The 19,396-nt window shown below is 44.8% G+C and overlaps 1 protein-coding gene across 1 annotated transcript in view; it reads left to right on the forward strand.

The window, feature by feature from the left end:
* Nucleotides 1-1,070: 1,070 nt before the first annotated feature.
* The window catches only part of CDK6 (cyclin dependent kinase 6), a 125,619-nt gene continuing 107,293 nt past the window's right edge, over nt 1,071-19,396 (forward strand). The window contains exons 1-2 of the mRNA XM_065731282.1: nt 1,071-1,250; nt 2,729-3,201. Coding sequence (XP_065587354.1) covers nt 2,969-3,201 — 233 coding nt within the window. The 5' untranslated portion in view covers nt 1,071-1,250; nt 2,729-2,968. The remainder of the gene's footprint in view (nt 1,251-2,728; nt 3,202-19,396) is intronic.

A 19,396-nucleotide genomic window follows, 5' to 3' on the forward strand; every position in this document is an offset into this window, starting at 1 on the left:
AAATTACATTTCCCATTTAAAGGAGATCTGGATCCGCTCTCTCCCAGTTAAAGCCTGACAAGGGCTGCCCCTGAAGCCACCCCTGGGCCCTGCCATGCGCCGGAAGGCTCGAAGCTGGGCCAGAGGCATTCCACGTGTGCACCGCCCCATGGAGGTGGAGCAGACTGGCAAAGTTTAGTCTTTTTTTTTGTTGTAGTGCAGAATCGGTAGGATTTGCAGGTGCCAACCGCACGTGGAGCACTCTCACGCTGCGAGCACAATTTGCCGGGGGAGTGCTTCAGCAAAACGGAGTTTCTCGATGGCTCCCAAGAGCATCGTGCATGGGTGCCTTGTGAATAGAATGGGGGGGAAGGGGGGAAGAGAAAAAAAGAGGGAGGGGGAGAAAAAAAAAAAAAAGTGATTTCCTGGGAAAAAAAAATAAACAAAGAGAAAGAAAAAAGGTTATTTCCCAGGGAGGAAAAAGCCCGGCGCCCGGCAGGGTGATTTCCAGCGCCCCGCATGTCGCGCTGCTCGGGGCGGCCGCACCGCACCGCACCGCACAGCGCCGGGACCCCCCGGGGCGCTCGGGCCGCGCCGCTCGCCGCGACCCTTGCGGTATGCGGGCGGCTTGGCAGGGGCAGATGAAGGATTTCATTGAGTGTGAAGACAGAGAGCAGAGACAGAAAGCAGAAGGAGGCGGCTGCAGCCTTTGTAGTCGGGGAGGAATGCGGAAATGTTGAAGCACTATGTCAAACTTTTTTGAAACGGGGTCAAGTCACATTCAGCCAGCGTGGGAAAGCAAGGGGAAAAAAAAAAAAAAAAAAGTTGAGGAGAGAGGGGGGGAAGAAAAAAAGCAAAAAAAAAAAAAAAAAAGCAGAGAGCCGAGCGCTGCTGCCGTCGCCGCCGCTGGGCTGAGCGGGGCCGGCGGAGCGGAGCGGGGCGGGCGGGCAGCGGGGCCGCTCCGGGGCGGGCTGCGGCCGCGGGGCTGCGGGCGGCTCTCAGCAGCAGCAGCGGCGGCGGCGGCGGCGCTCCCCGGGGGCCGCGATTTTCCTTTTCCCCGGGCGGGGGGGGGGTGGGGGGTGGGAGGCGCGGGCCGGGGCCGAGCGGGAGCTGCCTCCCGCGCCGAGGGGCAGCGGCGCGATGCGGGCCAGGGGCGGCCGGGCGGAGGAGCAGCTACCTGTGTGGCCCGGGCGGCCGGGACCTGCCGGAGACATCGCCATGTGAAGGGGCAGACCCCGGCCAGCTCTCCACCCCGCCTCGCTCAATGGGAGGTTTGTTTTAGGGAGGACTCACCCCCTCCCTCCCAACCCCCCCCCCCAAGGGCTGAGGGTTATTTGGGGAGCCGCCGGCGGAGCGGGCGGCCGCGGCGCGCACCAGGTAACGCGGGGAACCCATGTGCGGCGCGCGGCCGCGGCCCCGAGCCCACGCGCGGCCGGACCGGGGGCAGCGCGGCGTGCGGGGGGGCGGCGGGAGGGCCCTCCGAGGCCGCGGGCGGATGGCTGATCTCCGCGTGTCCCCGCCGCGTGCGGGGCGGCGCGGTGCCGAGCGGGGGGCCCGGATCCCCGCCGGCCCGGGGGAAGGCGGCCGGCGGCGGCCGCGCGGTGCCAGGCCCTCCGCCCGCCGGAACGCGGCCACGCACACGCGCGACGCGCCGCCCGCCGCCGGGGGGCGCCATTCCGCCGGACGGGGCGCGGGGCTGCGAGCGGGGCGCGGGCAGGTGTCCCCACGGCGAGGGGGTGCGGGGGGGAGCGGGGCGCGGGGCTGTGCCGCGGGGCTGTGCCGCGGGGAGCTTCTCCCGCGGAGCAGCGAGGTGCGAGCGGCCGTCAGGGGGTCCCCGCTGAGCTACCGGGCAGCTTCGGGCTGGCACGGAGCGTAGGGGGGCTGCAGACCCCGAGGTGGCGGTGTCAGTCTGTTGATAGCGGGCAAGGAGAAAAGGAGAGGGCTGGCGTGCTGCTGCTGTGAGCGGCATTTGCTCGTGGCCGTGGCGTGGCGGTGGGGGTGAAGCTGGGAGCGGGGGGAAGTGCCTCAGCTCTCAGCCCCGCGCAGTGCATGGCAGACGCTGCTCCCGAGCGCGGCTTTCACCCCGCGTCCTCCCATTGCGGTCAGCTGGGCGCCGCGCTCGTGTCCTGCAGCCGCAGCTCTGCGGCCAGGGCCCATGCGTGATCGTAAGGGCTGCTAAGGGGCATGCGTCTTTGCTCTAGCAAGCGGTGCTCAGAAACGTGCTATTATCGTACAGTATGTAGCTGTGTATATTTATATGCGTACTTGAAGACGAGGCAGGAGCTTGCTCCTTGCAGTGGGTAGAGCAGCTCCAGACTGGAGCCTCTCAGTGCTTTGCACACGAGCACAGGATGTGTTTCAGGGACTCCACATGCGATGCCCAAGGAACCTGCCATACTTTCCTGCCCCATGAGTACAGGGATTCTGCCATCTAATGGGGGACACCACCCACATCCCTGGAGTCACACTCTGACCATTGCTCAGGAAAACCCCGTCACTTGGGGGAAGCCCATGCATGTGGTCGCTGTGGCAGTACTGCAGCCTGGGCACACCACACTAACAACCCAGGTTGTGTCAGCTGTGCAGCGAGGCCACCCAGCAGCCTCTGGTTCACATCCTCCTTTGTGCATGCAGCGATCAGCTGTGTTAACGTAATCTTCTCCGTTTTAAGCCATGCAGAGTAACGAAGTGAACTAGAGCACAGTGGCACCGTGTTCTAACTGCCCTCTTTTGCTCGGTCTCTCTCCAGATTTAGCTGCCTTCTCGCAGACCATGCTCCCAAAGGCTGTATGATCATTCCCGGTGACCGCCAGCGGAGGCTCACTGGGGCCTGTGCAGCAGAACAGGAGGCCGAGGGGTTCCTGCTGCCCCTTGGGCAGAGGTACCGACGCGTGGCAGCCCCGCAGTGAGGTGCCAGCTTCAGAAGTGAGCAGAGACGAGAGCTGCCCTGAGGTGCTTCGGGACGGGAAGGACGCGGAGCGGCAGCAGCATGGACAAGGACGGCACCAACCTGGCCGACCAGCAGTATGAGTGTGTGGCTGAGATCGGCGAGGGAGCGTATGGGAAGGTGTTCAAGGCTCGCGACCTGAAGAATGGCGGCCGCTTCGTGGCGTTGAAGCGGGTGCGGGTGCAGACCAGCGAGGAGGGCATGCCGCTGTCCACCATCCGGGAGGTGGCCGTCCTGAGGCACCTGGAGACCTTCGAGCACCCCAACGTGGTCAGGTGAGGGAGCGGGTCCTGCTGTGCTGTGCTGTGCATGCGCTGGGTGAGTGGTTTGGGTGCGTGGAAGGCCAGGCTGCCAATGGGCGTTGTGGATAGAGCGAGAGCTCATCTGTGCACATGGAGTGTGGTTTGAGGTTTCGACAGGCCGCAGGGCTGTGCCAGAGCTCACCTCATCCTCGTGCTGCCTCCCACACACACAAACACCCATCTCCAGAGGCATAGGCGTGTGACTGCGGCGCTGGGGTGGATGGCAGGGAGCCCCAATCGCACCATTTCCTCGGGCATGAGAAAGAATGAAAACCCAACGACTCCTTTTGTCCCAGCCCTGACGCTGCGGCTGATTCTTAGCAGCTTTGTTCATTACCAAAAGGTAATGTTTGTAGCCTTAGCGGGATATGCATTCCACTTCTTTAGATGCTCTTATATATGTTTGCAAATTATTATGTTAAAGAGGAGAAGCCTGAGACAGCTTTGTAGGCCTTGTGACTGAGTGCTACTTGTTGGTAAATTCCCCAGGTGCTGCTGGTGGTGCAACCAGGAATGCAGCAGGAGGTGTGCAGGCCTTGCTTTCGGCATGGTGGCAATGGCACCAGGTTTCCTGGCTGTTGTGTTGGTAGCATAAGCTCTGAGTGAATGAGCATTGTTCATGAGCAGGTTCCCTATGATGACTGGCTCATGAGCATCTTTATTTTAATAGCGCAAACTTTAAAAATTGTGCTTTGCTTTGAGGTAACTCAGGTACATCCTCTTGCTGATGACATTTCATTAATAGGAATATGTCCTGCTATTTGTATTATTTTACTCACGTATTGCATAATAAACAGGAAATATTCAATGCTTCACTAATGCCAATCCTCTTTGGGTCCTAGAGAAACAGAGAAGCTGTGGTGACAGCTGTCTAACTGGTTTGTAGCTGTGGTCACCATGTTTGTCTTAGGGTCTGAAGATCTTTCATGGTAGTAAATGGAGGAGGAAAGGGAATAATTAAACTATGAAAGCCAGTAGCTGGAAATAAGTTAGTTTTCTTTCATCTCAGGGCAATGTAATATATCAATCTCATTTCTGAACAAACTGAATAGGCGAAGGATGTATCATGAAGTACTTGTCATGGACTGAGAAGCAGTAGGAAGTCGTAGGCCTCCTTGCTGTGTACGAGCAGTGGGATGCAGGCTGCAGCTCATACTTTTCCAGCGTTGATCAGACAGATCCACAATTTGCTCAATAACTGTTATTCTGGCAGGCACCTGGTAGTGCTTCGTTGCAACAGCTGCAAAAATGGAGGCATGTTAGTGTGGGCAATGTTTCATGTTTGTTCTATGAATCAGGTGAACTGATGCACCCAAAGGCCCTTCTTGACAACAGAGATAATTAAGAGTTGTTTAAATCTCTGAAATCCAGTCTACTAATTTCAGAGGTTAAATATGGATTTAGATGTCAAAGTTCAGATATTTATGTATTTTGAAAACTGCACGCCTTCTTTGGGAATAATTAAACAATACTCATGAACTTCATTTTGTCACTGAGATTTTTCCATATGAAATCAAAGGTTTTTTGAAGCGCTTTCTAATCCCAAGTTCAGAACCTAAGAAGTAATTTTAAACACTCTTCTAAAACAAGAGAAACACTATTTCAAAAGTAACCTCTGTAGTGCACATTTTTAATCAGTAGAGCAGCTGTAACTCTAAGTTGCACTTTAGCGTGGTTGAAATTGTATCCCTTTAATGAAAGATTATTTACAAATATTAAAATCATGGCCAGGTTAGTAAATGAAAATGATGGCAAACGCATTGTCTGCGTTCTGGAGTAGAAGGTATGGCATGTTCAGGGCACTGGGACAGCCACACTAATATTTGAAGCCAGGCATTTCTCAAAGGGGACATCTGTTTTTCTGAATGTTACAGGCAAGTAGCTTGAGAGAAATGAGTGAGCAATGCAAATATCACATCCAATCTGTCAGCTCTGAGTAAAGGCGTGTGATCCATGAGTTGTTCGGTACAAATTTTGATAGTCATTCTGTGAGTCAAAATTTAGACAACCAAGGGCTGAAGCCACATTTGACCTGTGCTGCTGAGCAGGCGTGGTGATGGTACTCTGTATCAGCTGACGGCAGCAGCAGAAACCACGGGCTGGGTTGTGTTGAACTCAAAGGATAGGCTTGGGTCAGCTCAGAGAGCACTGTGAGGAGCTCAGCCCAGGGCATGTCTGCATGAAGAAGTGTTGAATGTGAAGAGCAGTTGGGAAGGAGAATCCCTGGTACTTGCTTAGAAGAGATGTAGCTGCATGGTTTTGCTGTTGAGCCTCTATCCAGGGCCAGCAGAGCTCCTGCGGCCCAGCATTGACCTGGTGGGCGTAGATTTCTTTCTTTAAAATCCTGAGAAGTACTTGGTGCCAAAACTGGTTTCCAGTGCTTGGCAGTGGGGGTGAAAGAGAATGTTCTCCCTAAGCAGAAGTGACTGGATAGAAGAGAATAATTTTAAACAAATCACATTATCATATTTTTCCATGCTACTTCTTGCTGATTATGAAGGGAGTTTGTTTCGTGTCCCTTCTACCCAAGAGTCTTGCTTCCATCTTCGCACCGTGACATCTTGTGTTTCTCACAGCACCATTGCTTTAACAAGAAGGAATTAGGTAAGAGCTAGTGGCAGTGTAAGGCAAAAAGAAGTGCAAGGTGAGAGGTGAAATCTGTTCTTCAGCAGTGAAGTGGTGATAGTGGAAGTCTCTGAACTGCTAGCTATAAAGGGAATGAGGCCTAGTGGACTGACCAAAGCTTTTGTAATACTAACAAAAATAGAATACAGAAAGGCATGGGAAAAATACAGTAAAAAGGATGATTGCTTTGCCTTTAAAATATTGTCCTGATCTGATTTGCCCTTGTAAAAAGTCCCCCCATCAGGATACCTTACACTTTTCCATTTACCTTCATGAAATGAAGCAAAAAATAGCCAGTTTTCAAGAGTAAATGGTAATGACAATTATTTTAAAGTGAGTAATGTTGTAGGCTATGAAATCTATGAAATTTCCTTGGGAACAGGAGGATGATTAAGCTGCTCACCTTTCACATAAAACATAATGCTTTATCCCAGCTTTCCTGTATACAATAGTTAAATCTGGCTAAAAGTGGTCCAGCACTTATGTAGCTTGGTGCTGTTCTCTTTGGGAAGAAATGAAATATATGTAGACAAAAGACAGGCCTTGCCAGGAATAAATGACATATTAGATTCAGGAAATTCCTGTGTGTAAAACTGGGAGTATTCCCTGCTGTAATATATCTGTAAAATTTTTCCTGTGATTATATTACTAAATTCAGCAGTATATTGTGTTCATTTTGTATCTCTCCTGCTAGTAATCAGATGAATAATTTTCCCCGAATGTTAATCATCTGTCAGACTGTGAATTTGCACCCTAGAAGATGATACACAAGACAGAGTACTGTAATTCTTACAGTGCTTGATTTCTAACATATATAGGTAGATACATAACATTAACAGTTTGAATAGTGTTAAACCATAAACAAATACAGCAAAGCTGCAAAGCTGTATTTTTTTTGCTTCCTGGCTCTTTTTTTTGGGGGGTGGGGTGGGGGGGATAACTGATTTACTATTTCTGTGGGCTAGTGAGTCTTCTACTTTAAAGCAATCAAAATTATATTGAATGTAATAGATTATAATCTAATCTGGTCAATTGTGTTGAAGATGAGTGTCAGAAATCTAGCCATTCAGGATCATAATTGCCATCTAATAAGGAACTTAAGATCTTATTTCTCTCCTTGTTAAGAAAGGGGAATAGGTGGTCCGGGTAATTGACTTCTGTTCAACAGAGTGATCCACCCAGCTGAAGTGTTAACTCCATTCCTCAGACTTTTTGGTACGTGTATAAGTGTGTGGGAAACCCAGTAATTGCAAGTAATGGGGCAATTATCCCATATTCAGAGTTCAGTGTTACTCTAGATCCAGTGAAATAAAAATGACACTGCAGATTTTGTGGTAACACAGCACCATCATGATGCTTTTTCCTAATGTTTGCAGTCCGGTGCTCTTATCTTTTGAGTTGAGCTTGAGAGCACTGTGGAACCCATCAGCTGTGTCCCTTGGCAAGGACACCTGACTGCCCCATCCCTGTGTGCCCAGAAACAGACCTGCACCTGACTGCTCAAAGCTCCCAGAAGTACACTCCAATGGCTTGGTCCTTAAAATTGTGTTAAATTAAGATAGGAGGTGTCTTTTTCATAACAGCATCTTAAAGTTCCCTGTCTAACTTGATACAGAGAGCAGTCAGAATCTGAAAGAAGTCATCAATATAAAGTAAAGCTTTTGGAAGGCAATTTGAACTTGCAGTTGTTTTGCTTGTTCAGATTGTCAAACTGAAGTCCTATGGGAACATACAGTGTGGGAGGAATTTCAAAATGCAGTAGCTGATTTTGTTTTCAGTTTGTGGCAGTGCTGATATTGGTGGCTGTCTTTATTACTGTGCTGTTAGGAAGTTTAAGGGGTGATGTTCTTAAAATCATTGGGATGTTCCATTGCTTTAAGTGAAACATTTCTATTTTAGGGGGTGTTTCTCTCCAGTGAATTCTGCTTCCTTCCTTACTTCCTTTTTCTGCCAAGCTAATGTTAAACCTTTAGGGTATGACATCATTCCTACAGGTCAGTAGCATGCAATACAATTTATTTTTGTGTAGCACCACTCATACGCAACTGATGGACTCCAGGAGTAGGTACCTTCACAATGCTAGGTACTGGATTATCTTGCATGCTAGAAGAGTGAAATGAGATGTAGAGATGGGGTGAAGCAGAAGAAGCTGAACTGGAAACTTCAAAATTGCCAAGGTTAAAGAAATTAATATAGCAGATTAGTCTCAACAGAGGTAGATGAGTAATGGGAAGGAAAAATTGAATGAGCCTCAGAGCCAGCTTCAGGCTAACACAAATAAGATGGTATTCAAGGCAAAATGAGGAGATGAGAAATGCCTTGGTTAGAGGAAGGCATTTCAAGGTTGGGGAGCCCTCAGTGGTGTCCCCTGTGCTGTCCTGCCACAGTTGGGAACCACCAAGAAGGCACTGAAGAGTGGGCTGCGACCTGGAGAAAGGGCTTTGGTCTGCAAGAGAGTGAAAGGGGCGATGTGTCTGGTGCTGAGAGGGGTTGGACTGTAGTTTGGGTCTGGAGAAGTTTCTTAAATTGGCCTTTGTGAAATGGCTGGATGTGAACTCTGGCCTCTCATCATCTGCCTGCAACACTACAGTGCACAGAATAAGGGAACATAACTTCTGTTCTTCCTGCCCATATGCACTGTTTATTAGTAATGGATGTGATAATTTAGCTTGTATGCATGGTCTGCCAGATACAGGACAAGATAAGAGTACGTCGGGAAGGAAGGGTTGAATATGGAAGAGCCTTTTAAACCAGTTTCTGGAGTGAGTACAAGCTTTCTTCAACAAGTATTTTATCTTACTCTGAGTCAAAGCTTTTATAAAAAACATGTTTCCAGTCTTTGTGTGAGTAAACATTAGTCATTTCAGATCATGTACAGAGCTCCCTTCCTTCTCTAAATCTATGTTCGGTTGTGTCCTTGCTCTTCTGAGAGAGATGGGCTTTTGCTGGGTGCTGCTCAGGATGAGAAGCAGCTCATATGGTCACTGCCCAGCCTGCTGCTGCCCCACAGCAAGCATCCTTCCCTTGGGTGCTGCAGTGGGATACAACAGGCAGCTGGGTTGCTTATTTGTGGCTCAGGTTTGCTTCGTAATACCCCAGAGCACAGAGCAGAATTTGCCTGCAGTGTGCTCTTCCCAAGTGGCTGAAGGGGAGTAGCTGTGACTTAGCAAGGTACTGAGGGAGTCACTCAGGTATCCTCAGTGGGATTTAAGCAATTGCCTAACGTTTAGCAGATAGGGAAGTACATTATCTAATAGAAAATATGCACTGAATATTCAAAGCCTTTCCTAATTAGAGTTCAGGGACAAAGCAGTGACTGGGACAGTATACATAAGAGTACAAGTCATGGGTTTTACTCCGTGTGTGAAATCTGATTCTTCTCCATTTTTGCAGGATGAGTGGATTGTTAATGATCTAAAAAATCATAGAATCATAGAACGGCCTGGGTTGAAAAGGACCTCAAAGATCATCTAGCTTCAACCCCACTGCTGTGGGCAGGGTCACCGACCACCAGACTAGGCTGCCCAAAGCCACATCCAGCTTTGCCGTGAATGCCTCCATTCAAGGGAGCATCACAAGATAACCGTACCCTTGTACATTTGTAACTAAGTTGCATATATATATATATTTATTCATTTCAAGACCTTAATTTCTCCTTCTGAATCAGTTCTTTGTGTTTTTTCATATATTCTAAAAATATTTAAAATTGCAAGTGCATAATTATTTAACAGCTACACCCTTTAACTATAAAGCTACTAATGAACAAACTGCTTTGGAATTTTCCAAGGGGTACAACGCGATGTGCTTTGACATTTTTATTTGGGAAGCCTCCATCTGGGAGAGGCTTGGTCATCAAGGAGTGGAAATGTGACAGTTGACTTCTGTAACTTTCTAAATACCTATTGTGTATCAACTGTTGTATTAATGTCCCTATTTATTTATTTACCCATTTGCTTGGGGAATTTGCCCCATCCCTGGGAAGTGTTTGCAGGACAATACTCCTCTAATCCTTTTCAGACAGTCGTGCTTTCTAGAGGCAGACTGAAGAAGATGCTGTTTATGTAATAAGAAACTCTATTATATGATGCTTTAGATGCATTTTTAAGGTTGTAGAAGGTGAATCTTTATGCTGTGAAGCATCTCGTGTAATTCTCGGACCAGGTGATGATTTCAGATACCTACATCTAAGGTTATGTTGGAATGTGCCAACTTGCTGATAGTGGTAGAGTTGCCTTGGAGTAGATTTCCTATGACACACCTAGAAAACGACTTACCAACTTAGCAAAACTTTGCATACTGTCTTAAGAGCATTTATTTGTAGGACCACTGATACCACTGTGGCTTATCATTAACAGGTAATTGACCTTTTCTTAGCAAGGCAAAATAAAACTAACTCAGATATGAATTCATCTTTGCAGGAATTTCCCATATTCAGGGACAGAAAACTCAGTTCTAATGCAGATGAATCATACCCAGTTTAAATGAAACCTGTCAAGTTTGGGCTTTTGCAACATTAGTCAGCGCTAAATGTTATGTGTTGTGATAGAGACAGAGAAAGGAAGTGAGAAATAGGATGGAAAAGTCTGTGTGCTGTTTTTTTTCTCTCGCGTGAAATGTTTTCTGTGCATTTAATATCTGTTCAAGGGATGGGCAGGACGAGAATAACCCAAGGTGTCTGTTGCTGTTTAACAATTCTTGAGTTGCCTTCTCTCTGAAATCAATTAATTATAAACTGGGAATTTCAGTACTTTGTTCACTGTTCCTCAAGTGAGCATATTTTCTAGGAGCTTTCTGTGAATGTAATTCTGAGCAGCACTGATGCTTTTGTTTCTCTTCATCTGTGGAGCCAGCACTCTACTGTAAGGACAGAATTCTATCATTATTTTTTTTCACATTTGATGTGGTATTTTGCATACAGCTGCAGAGTAGACAGTTACCTTTGAAAAGAACATTTGGCTGCTTTAATTTGATTAAGCAAACCACCTCAATCATTTCTGAACTAAGACCGTTTTCATTTTAACTTGGCAGTAGGAGCTGGGAATGTACTGGCAGCACTCAGATGTTCGGGGGAGCACCAGTTAGGATGCACAGCCAACACTGAAACGAAACAGCCCCAGAGGGGTCTGCCCACTCTGCCCCTTCCGCTGAGCCAGGGGGGCTGTGCAGCCAGTGAATATTGCATTTAACATACAGCTATGATGACCAGGAACTGTGAACATTTCTACAACAGATGGGAAATGTTTAGCTGGCTAAATGCATAATCATACGTTTATTAAAAAAATAAATAAATGTGATATTGAAAACTCAAAATGCTGTGGGAACAGTATTTTCAGTAAATTTATGATAGAATCCAACTTGTAAATAGATATATGGTGAATTTCCGATAGCTTAGTGGTATTCATTCTGGTACGTGTTGGTAAGGATCCCCCAGTCTGTCCTTCTGGTTTTGTTTTTCTACTTTTCTTGTTATGTAAGTACATAGATTTTTTTTTTTTTTGTATGTGTGTTCCATGTTAGAGATTAAATTAGATTCTTCAAGTTTACGATATTAGCTATTATATGTGCTTTTTGCTTTTCAGTTGCCCTCACTAGAGATCAGATCCTTTTCCTAGAAAAACCCTTGTGGCTGCGTAGAATCTCAGTGTGGCTGGTTATAAATGATAGTCCTTCAATAATTTATTGCCGCGTCTATGGTTTTATCCAGAAAACAGGATTATAATCTTCAAGTGCTCTGACTTCGCAGTAGTAGATCATCTTATATAGAACATCTTAATCATAGAATCATAGAATCATTAGAAACTTACTGTTCAAGGGTGATCTTCAAGTTATTCGATTCGCAGAATCTAGTCCACCTGGTCCATCTCCCCTGCAGTGAACAGGGGGCACCACAGCTAGATCGGGTTGCCCAGGGCCTGATCCAACCTCACCTTGAAATTCTCCAGGGATGGGGCATCGTTCACAACACTCAGCAACTTGTTCCAGTGCCTCCCCACCCTCACTGTAAAAGATACTTCCTTTATATCCATCCTAAATCTACCCTCCCTGAGCTTGAAGCTATTTCCAAGGTCTCTACCCTTGTATGTACCCTCTGAAATATTTGATTCCTGTCTCAAGCAGTTAATACAACATGTGCTTAGCCTGGAACTCCAGGTTACAGCACAGATACTGTCATTTAAGTTCTGTGTGCATCTCCTTACTTGAAGAGAGAATACTTCCTCATCTGCAGTTCTGTATGTGCTGTACATTTGAATGAAGATTTAAGTCTCACTTGTTATTCACTATCACAGCACTGGAACAATTAATTTTGATTTCCAGGTTTCTTCCGGACAGTGAAAGTTGAAGAGTTGCGTTATTTTTCTCAGCTAGGAAATAGGTTATGAGGTGAATCTCATTTTGCTAATTTTACCTACCATCACACTTTGCTTGCATTTGTCATCTTTATGACATAGAGGTTGAGCAGCATCTGCAATTTTAATTAGTGCGTTGTTTATCCTTAGATAACCTTCTAGATTGCTAATGGAGATAGGCCTACCCACCGATCTTTGTAGTTTCCTCTTAGACATCTGTAATCAGTTTGTTGCCTTACTGTTTGTCTCTGCTTTGTATAAACTGCTGAGCAACAAGTTTTGATCAAAGCAATAATATCCATAGCAAAATGGGTTTGAATCGGTGGCTGTGGTCTGAAAATGGGTATTAAAAGTCTCATTGGCTTGGCGGTCTTGGGAGGGCCTGGGCAAGGCGGTGCTTCGTGAGAACTGAGCACCTGTATTTCTTCATTGTGCTGAATCCCTTTCATCACACTGCATTTATCTTTGTAACTTCATTTAGAACAGGGAGAGAGTTACCTGGCACTGCTTGCCTCTGTGCTGTTTATTGTTCAGTTTATTTCTCTTCTTCAGAAATCAAGATTTTTTTTTAAATAACTTTTTGATTTTTTTACATCAGATTTAAACATCTGTAACATATCTCAGTTAAATGAAAGCAAAGCTTTATGTAGTAGTGAAAAGATACAAACTTGAAGAATTTGGAATTTGAACTGCAGGACAACTGATACAGCTCAGCAGAACAGCTGAGAGTGGTGCAGAAGAGTTAGGTAACCCATCTGTACAGGCTGAACATTAAAGATAAAACCTAAACAGGTGAATGACACCGATGAGGGAGTCTCTTTAAAAGACATTGTAATGATACTGGAATGACTCAGCCCAATAGGAAGATATTACGATGTCTATACAAAAATGCACTTCAAAGATGGCTTAGTTTTCAATAACCCGAAGTTTAGAGTGGACAGGGCTGTACTGCAGAAACAAAGCTCAAGTCCTGCAGGGTAAGTGTTCTGCCATCCTCTAGAACCACTGTTCGTAATAAATTGGGCAAACAGGACAAGGTTTAAAGCCAAAACTCACAGATACCTTCAGTGAGGCAGCTGTTCCTGGAAGAGAGCACTCTGCGTTGTCGGTAGTAACTTATGATAGGCGGTTTAAAAAAATTCTTAGGAGGGAAAGTCAATGGGGCCATAATAATTAAATGTGGTATTTTGGGGAAAGAGATGTTCCCCAAAGTTGTTGGAGTACCAATAGGCTCCAGAAAAGAGAGCTTAAGAAACAGGAAGTAAGCAAAAATGGAACCAGTGTGAAAAAAAAAAGGCATGAAAATGGTTGGATTTTACATGGCAAGTATTTAAACAGAGATCTGTAGCAGCACATACTGTCAGTTAGGATATCTGCAGAGTTATGGAGAGTTATGCTCTGCCCAAACACTGGAAATTCTAGCTATGGCTTTGGATCTGCAGCCTCTTCTGGGTGCTGGTTGGATGCTTTAAGTATATGTGTACCTCTTTGGTTCCCTCAGATCTCCAGAGAGGTGGATGATATCAAAGGTGGGAACTAAACTTTGTCCATGCCCTTCATGGCTCTGCTCCAATATATCATGATGGAAGCACAGGAGGCATACAGAGCCATGTGTAAAAACAGAACCAAACCAACCAAACAACAGTAGGAATGCAAGATGAGAATTCTGAACAGACAACTAACTTAAATCATCCAACTATACATTGTCCAACCTAGTTGTATGGATTATTTCCATAGTGAGTGAGAATTTTCTTTCTGGGAGAAATTCATCTCACTCTGTGTCCACACCAGCCCCAGAGCAGCATGAATTGCCCCCTGGAAAGACCTGCCCTTCCCTGTTCACTGCAGACAGAGTTGGGGTGACTCCATCAGTGCAGACACCCAGTGCGGACCCTCAGTGAGATACGGGACAGCCGTTACAGCTTTAACAGTCTGAAGGAGGAAAGCAGAAAGCACTAGTACAGAAATTGTACGTCATATTGGAGAAGACAAAACCAAATAGCAATACATTTGAGGAGTAAGGGAGGAAAAATGTGGCGTTGAAATCAGAGGGACTGTCAGAAATTAGAGGAGAATTAACAACTTGGTATTACAGGTGCCTTTTTTTTTCCCTGCTCTAGTATATGTATTGTTGGTATGGGTTTGCACAGGATCCTTTTTTATCAGTTAGCACAAACAATGGACTTCTAATAGTAGAGGTTGGATTTCCACGAAATGTCCTGATTTCAGACAGCCTGCTTCTAGTCTGAACTTGGCATCAGAGAAATAAAGGGAACAGGTGTAGCTGGAACAGGTCATGTCTGCCTGGTCACCTTGCACGCAGCTTTAAGCTCCAGCAGAAGCCATTTTTGTTGAATGTTGATGGTTAATCTCTTGCAAGAGGAAACATAGGTGTAGGTGTGTGTTGGAGTAACTCAGCCTACGAGAGGCTTATGGCATCTTTCAGAGACTTCTCAGATACTGTTTTTCTTTTGTGTTTCTTTTCATTTCCCTTCTCTCTGTCATACTGATCTGGTATGGGATTTGCCATGAAGAGGGTTAATTATCTCGCTGCTAATAACGTTCTGATACTACACATTTTTTTCCTTCGTAATTGTCTCAAATTCCTTTTGAGAAAGTTACATGATTATACAATTGCAAATAGCTGAAGAATTCTGCTATCTAACCCATGTTGCATGCTGACTTACCAAGTCCTGGATTCTTGAAAAGCAGTGATATTATACCTTTATTGCTTGAAATAATTTCTTGGGAATTTTAAGGGTTGTTTTTTTTTTTTTTTTCCCATAAACACAAAGCACACCAGCCTACATTGCTAGGTAATAGCCTGAGAAATTAGAATCAACTTGATGTGTTAACAGATGGTACTCCAACATTTTTTACTGGGTGAAAATGCTTTATGTCAAGTGATTGTTGGAGCTAGTTCTTCTATAGCTTGAATCACAGGTCTTGAACACAGCTTTTTTATTATTGAACTAAGGCAATGTAATTGTCTTATAAGCAAACTGCTCTATTAAGCTGTTTGGATATGTGTAATCATGTATGTGTGTATATGTGCAAAAGAAAAAGCAAAAACATTTCAAAATCTTACTGCATTTATGCCAGGATGCTCAGAATTATTAGTTTGTAACATGAATGAGGATTTTTAGACATGTAGAACTGCTGTTTGTTTTAAGTCTGTGCCTTAAAAGTGGCTGAATGGTTTTCTTTTTCAGAGATAAAAGGGGAAAATTGAAAGGGAATGAGGGCGAAACAGACAAAAAAATATCACAAGATCTAATTGTTTTTAGAAAGCGTCATGATATTGAAACTTGGAACTGATGTGCAGTCTCACTCCTAAGTATAATAAAACAGTAGATTTTATGAAATATGTTCTGAAAAGTGAAAATAAAAATTGTAAAGCCTGATGTGAATGGCAGGGAGCCCAGGCAGTATCCGAAGTGTAAACATGTAATGGCTTAACCTAACTGGGGCACAGTCCACTCCAGCAAGCAGCCGAGCAGGGGATGTCAATATGGAAAAGCAGCAGAACTAGTTTTTGAAACAGATGGCTTTTTTTCTTCTTACACACATTACAGATACATTTTTAAGGTTTTAGGGAATATTTTGGTGGTGAGATTATGTGCCTCATTTTGATATTGACTCTCATTATTTTTTAGAATCTTATACATTTAGGGCCACTTTGATGGCTCATCTCTCAAGCATGAAAACACCATCTTTAAATTGCTTTATTTACTCTGTTCCAGTGCTCATTCATCTCAGAACATGTCCTTTATACAGAACTATTGCAATGTTATCTTTTCAGCTATGGAGGCTCTCCTTAAAAAGGCTGTTGAGCTTTTGAAATAGGTTAATTACAATTTGCTGAATGGACACGATTATTGTGGCTTTCCTAATACTTTGATCACTGTCATTCTCACAAGCCTAAAAAAAGTGCTCTTGTGAAGGGCTTTGGAAAATCGAAATCTGTGTCACCCCTCTGCCTTCTGGAGGGAGATCAGGGAGAATGCACTGTGCCTACGTCAGTAGCCATATGCTGTACAGAGCCATTCATGGAAAAGGAGACTGCTGTGTCTTCCTGGATTTAGCAACCAAAATGCTCTCCTGTGTGCATTTCTTCCAAATGGTCTTCAGAGGCAGCTATTTCTCAGTGAAATATATTCACAATTCAGAAAAAGATATTTCAGGGCACATAAATGCCAGCTGTGATGTTTCAAGCCCAAGAAATGCCTGCATGAACAGTACGTAAACCAGAAATTTTGAATTTTCTTCCGAGAAAGTGATATCAATTCTGTGATAACTCAGAAAGTGGCTGAATGGACCTTTATAAAAATACGAACTAAGTCACTTCTAAGTGGAGACAGCTGGGGTCTATTTAATATCCTGTGTAAAATGGTCGGGGTCAACTTCCTGGAATAACTGAGGAGTTTTATTTCACAAATATCCCAGTGCTGCGGAGACCTGAGGTGACAGCAAAGCTCTTGAACTAAAATGTGCCGCAAGGAAAAGCTCTGCAGCCATAACTCTGTGCTGGGAGTGAGGCTGTGGGAAGTGTTCAGGGGCCTGAGGTGTGTGTATGCATTCTCATAATTATTTGGTCTGGGCGCTTATTAATGTGTGCTACCAGACTCAGGTTTTTCTTCCAACTCTATACTTGTATGGTTTAGAGATTGGAGAACTGGTGGAAAAGTGCTGAGAAGTGGCACTCTGGACAGTAAGTCCTAAATGTCCTGATGACCTGAAATACCTAGCTTCTTTTGTAATTTGGGACATTGGATCCTACATTCATTCATTTATCATGACACTTGCACATGGTGCATTTCCTTAATGCATTCCCTGTATCAACTCAATTTAACTGTTCTGGATTCCTTGAGTTTAGAATCTTATCTTGTACATGGATGAAAAGATGTTAGTCTTTATAGGCCACTGCCACTGCCTAGTGTTCACCCCCACACACAGAAGTTGCGTGATATGGCAATTAATATAAACTGTAGTCTAGTGGCAGCTTAGTTATAAACCTGTGGTGCACTAAGAATGAAAACTCGTGGAAAAAAAAAAAAAAAAGATAAAAATTGATGTCTTCTACGGCTAGCTACATTTCACAGCATGAAGATTTGGCCTTTCCTTGACTACTTATTGAAATGAAAGATAAATGGAAAGTTTAATAAGAGCTAAGAGGGAGACAGGAGGAGGCTATCAAAGAGAGATAAAGGATGGAGTCCTGAAATGGTAATTACATGGTTGCTTCTGTTAGATAAAGATGGGAATTGTCACTGGAATAGGCAAGCTTAGCAAGAGCGAAAATGGCTTTTGTAGGCTGTGCTGGGGACCCTGTATGGCATGTAAGGGTACTGTTTAAGTCACCTGTGGCCAGGCTCCATACTATCAGTTGTGTTGCAAGTTTCTGTGCTGGTTCTGAGAACAGAGGTAAATGGGATGGTGGCATTTGGGGATGGATTTGGAAAATAACGAGGAGCAGGAAGTTCCTCCCTCAGCCGTCCTTGTCTCTGTATCTGCTTACTGTCTCTTGACTTATTCTTGGAGTAAAAATAATTACATGAATAAAACAATTCTTAGAGGGGCTGGAAAGGGTCAGAATAGTTTTCACCCACACCAGTAATTTTCTGAAGTGGAGAAGGGCAGATCGTGTAGAGACTGCAGTAGAGCAGGACAGACCTGAACGGATAATTCTCAACAACTGAAGGCTCTGCAGCCCTGACACTGGCTTGTTTTATAAAGATCGTAAGTGATCTGCATCCACTAGTTTCAAGTCCACGCAGTGTTCATGAGCAGATGTGAGGCAGCCCTTCCTCCTTCCCGCAGATGCCTACTTGCCGTGCCTGTGCGCCAAGCCAGCTGGGAGCTGCGGGGCCATGTTACTGCTGCTGAGCCCCGGCCATTACGCTCAGCCCAGCTGACACGGGCTGGGGGCCGGTGCCGAGCACGCTCGTTTCTCACAGAAGTTGAGTGGACATACCTTGTTTTCATCTGCGTAAATGTAGGAATGTTTTAGCGCTCTGGGAAGCAGACCTTGTTTTGCAAGATTTATTGTAGCTTGTGCATTCCTCCCAGAAGTGTGAAAGTCGTGTTGTTGCAAAACATCCAAAATATAGTTTTGTTCTGTATTTACATCTGATGTACGCCATCATTTACAGAACACTGAATTTATTTCAAAGCTCTCCATGCATTTAAGTGTAAACCCTAATCTTATGCTGCTAAAAGACGCCCCAAAAGAAATAGCTGCTTTTGCCCCGAAGTAATAAAACAGTCAAATAAAATTTATTGCCAGCTCAAAATGCTACTAACACCTCATTTTTATTGCCAAACTCTGCAAATAATCTTTAATTTGTTTTCTTTTACATATGTGTGCAAGAGCTTAAAGGAAATACTTTAAAAGCTGCATGGTCTGTAGAATACTTTGCTCAGCGTGCATTAATCCTTAAATGGCTGGCTCACAGGATCACGAAAACTGGATGCAAAGGGAGGAAACATGTTTATTAGATAACTACCTGATGAACTGAAGGGTGAAAGCACCTGAGAATCTTACAGCAATAGACATTTGTAGCTTTCTTTGCACATGCTATGAATTAATTTTAAAATAAGTCAGCTTGTTAGAGGGAACAGCATGAAAACCAAGGAGCCCGCATGACCACATGTGAATGCCTGTGTGTGAGCAGAGCAGGATGTAAACCTCTCTGAGGGGCAGAGTATCCATGAAGCCCACTTTTTAAAAAGCTAGTAAGATGCAGTGTCTTAAATGCTGATGAAATGTGTAAGGAATTTGCATGCTAATGGAAACGAGGATCCCTTTTTATGTAGCCAGTGTTTAAGAGCAATTGCCTCCTGGCTAAATTTATTAAGCCAGAAAAATCTTGTAAAATTTCTATTGAGGATTTATTGGTCCCATTTGTTTCTTTTCTGTACAACATGAATATTAAATTCAACCCTGCAAGTTTTTTCACAGGTGAAACTCCCTTTCAAATTAAAGGAAATTCTGAACCTGTGCCAAACAAGTTAAATACACAAGGTTTAGGTAAAGGCTCTTGCATGCAGAGCTTTTTAGGTCTGATGCTGGTCAGTGGGGCTTGAGTGAGTAGGTTGGAGATGTCAGAAAGTAACACCGCAAACATCTCATTTTTAATTTAGTTCCTCTTGGGAATAAATGTTTGTAAATTTATGTATGATCAATTGAACATAAC

The sequence above is a fragment of the Cyrtonyx montezumae genome, unplaced genomic scaffold, assembly GCF_038088225.1.
Source record: "Cyrtonyx montezumae isolate F1298 unplaced genomic scaffold, pur_monq_1.0 scaffold_14, whole genome shotgun sequence".
Classification (NCBI taxonomy): Eukaryota; Metazoa; Chordata; class Aves; order Galliformes; family Odontophoridae; genus Cyrtonyx; species Cyrtonyx montezumae.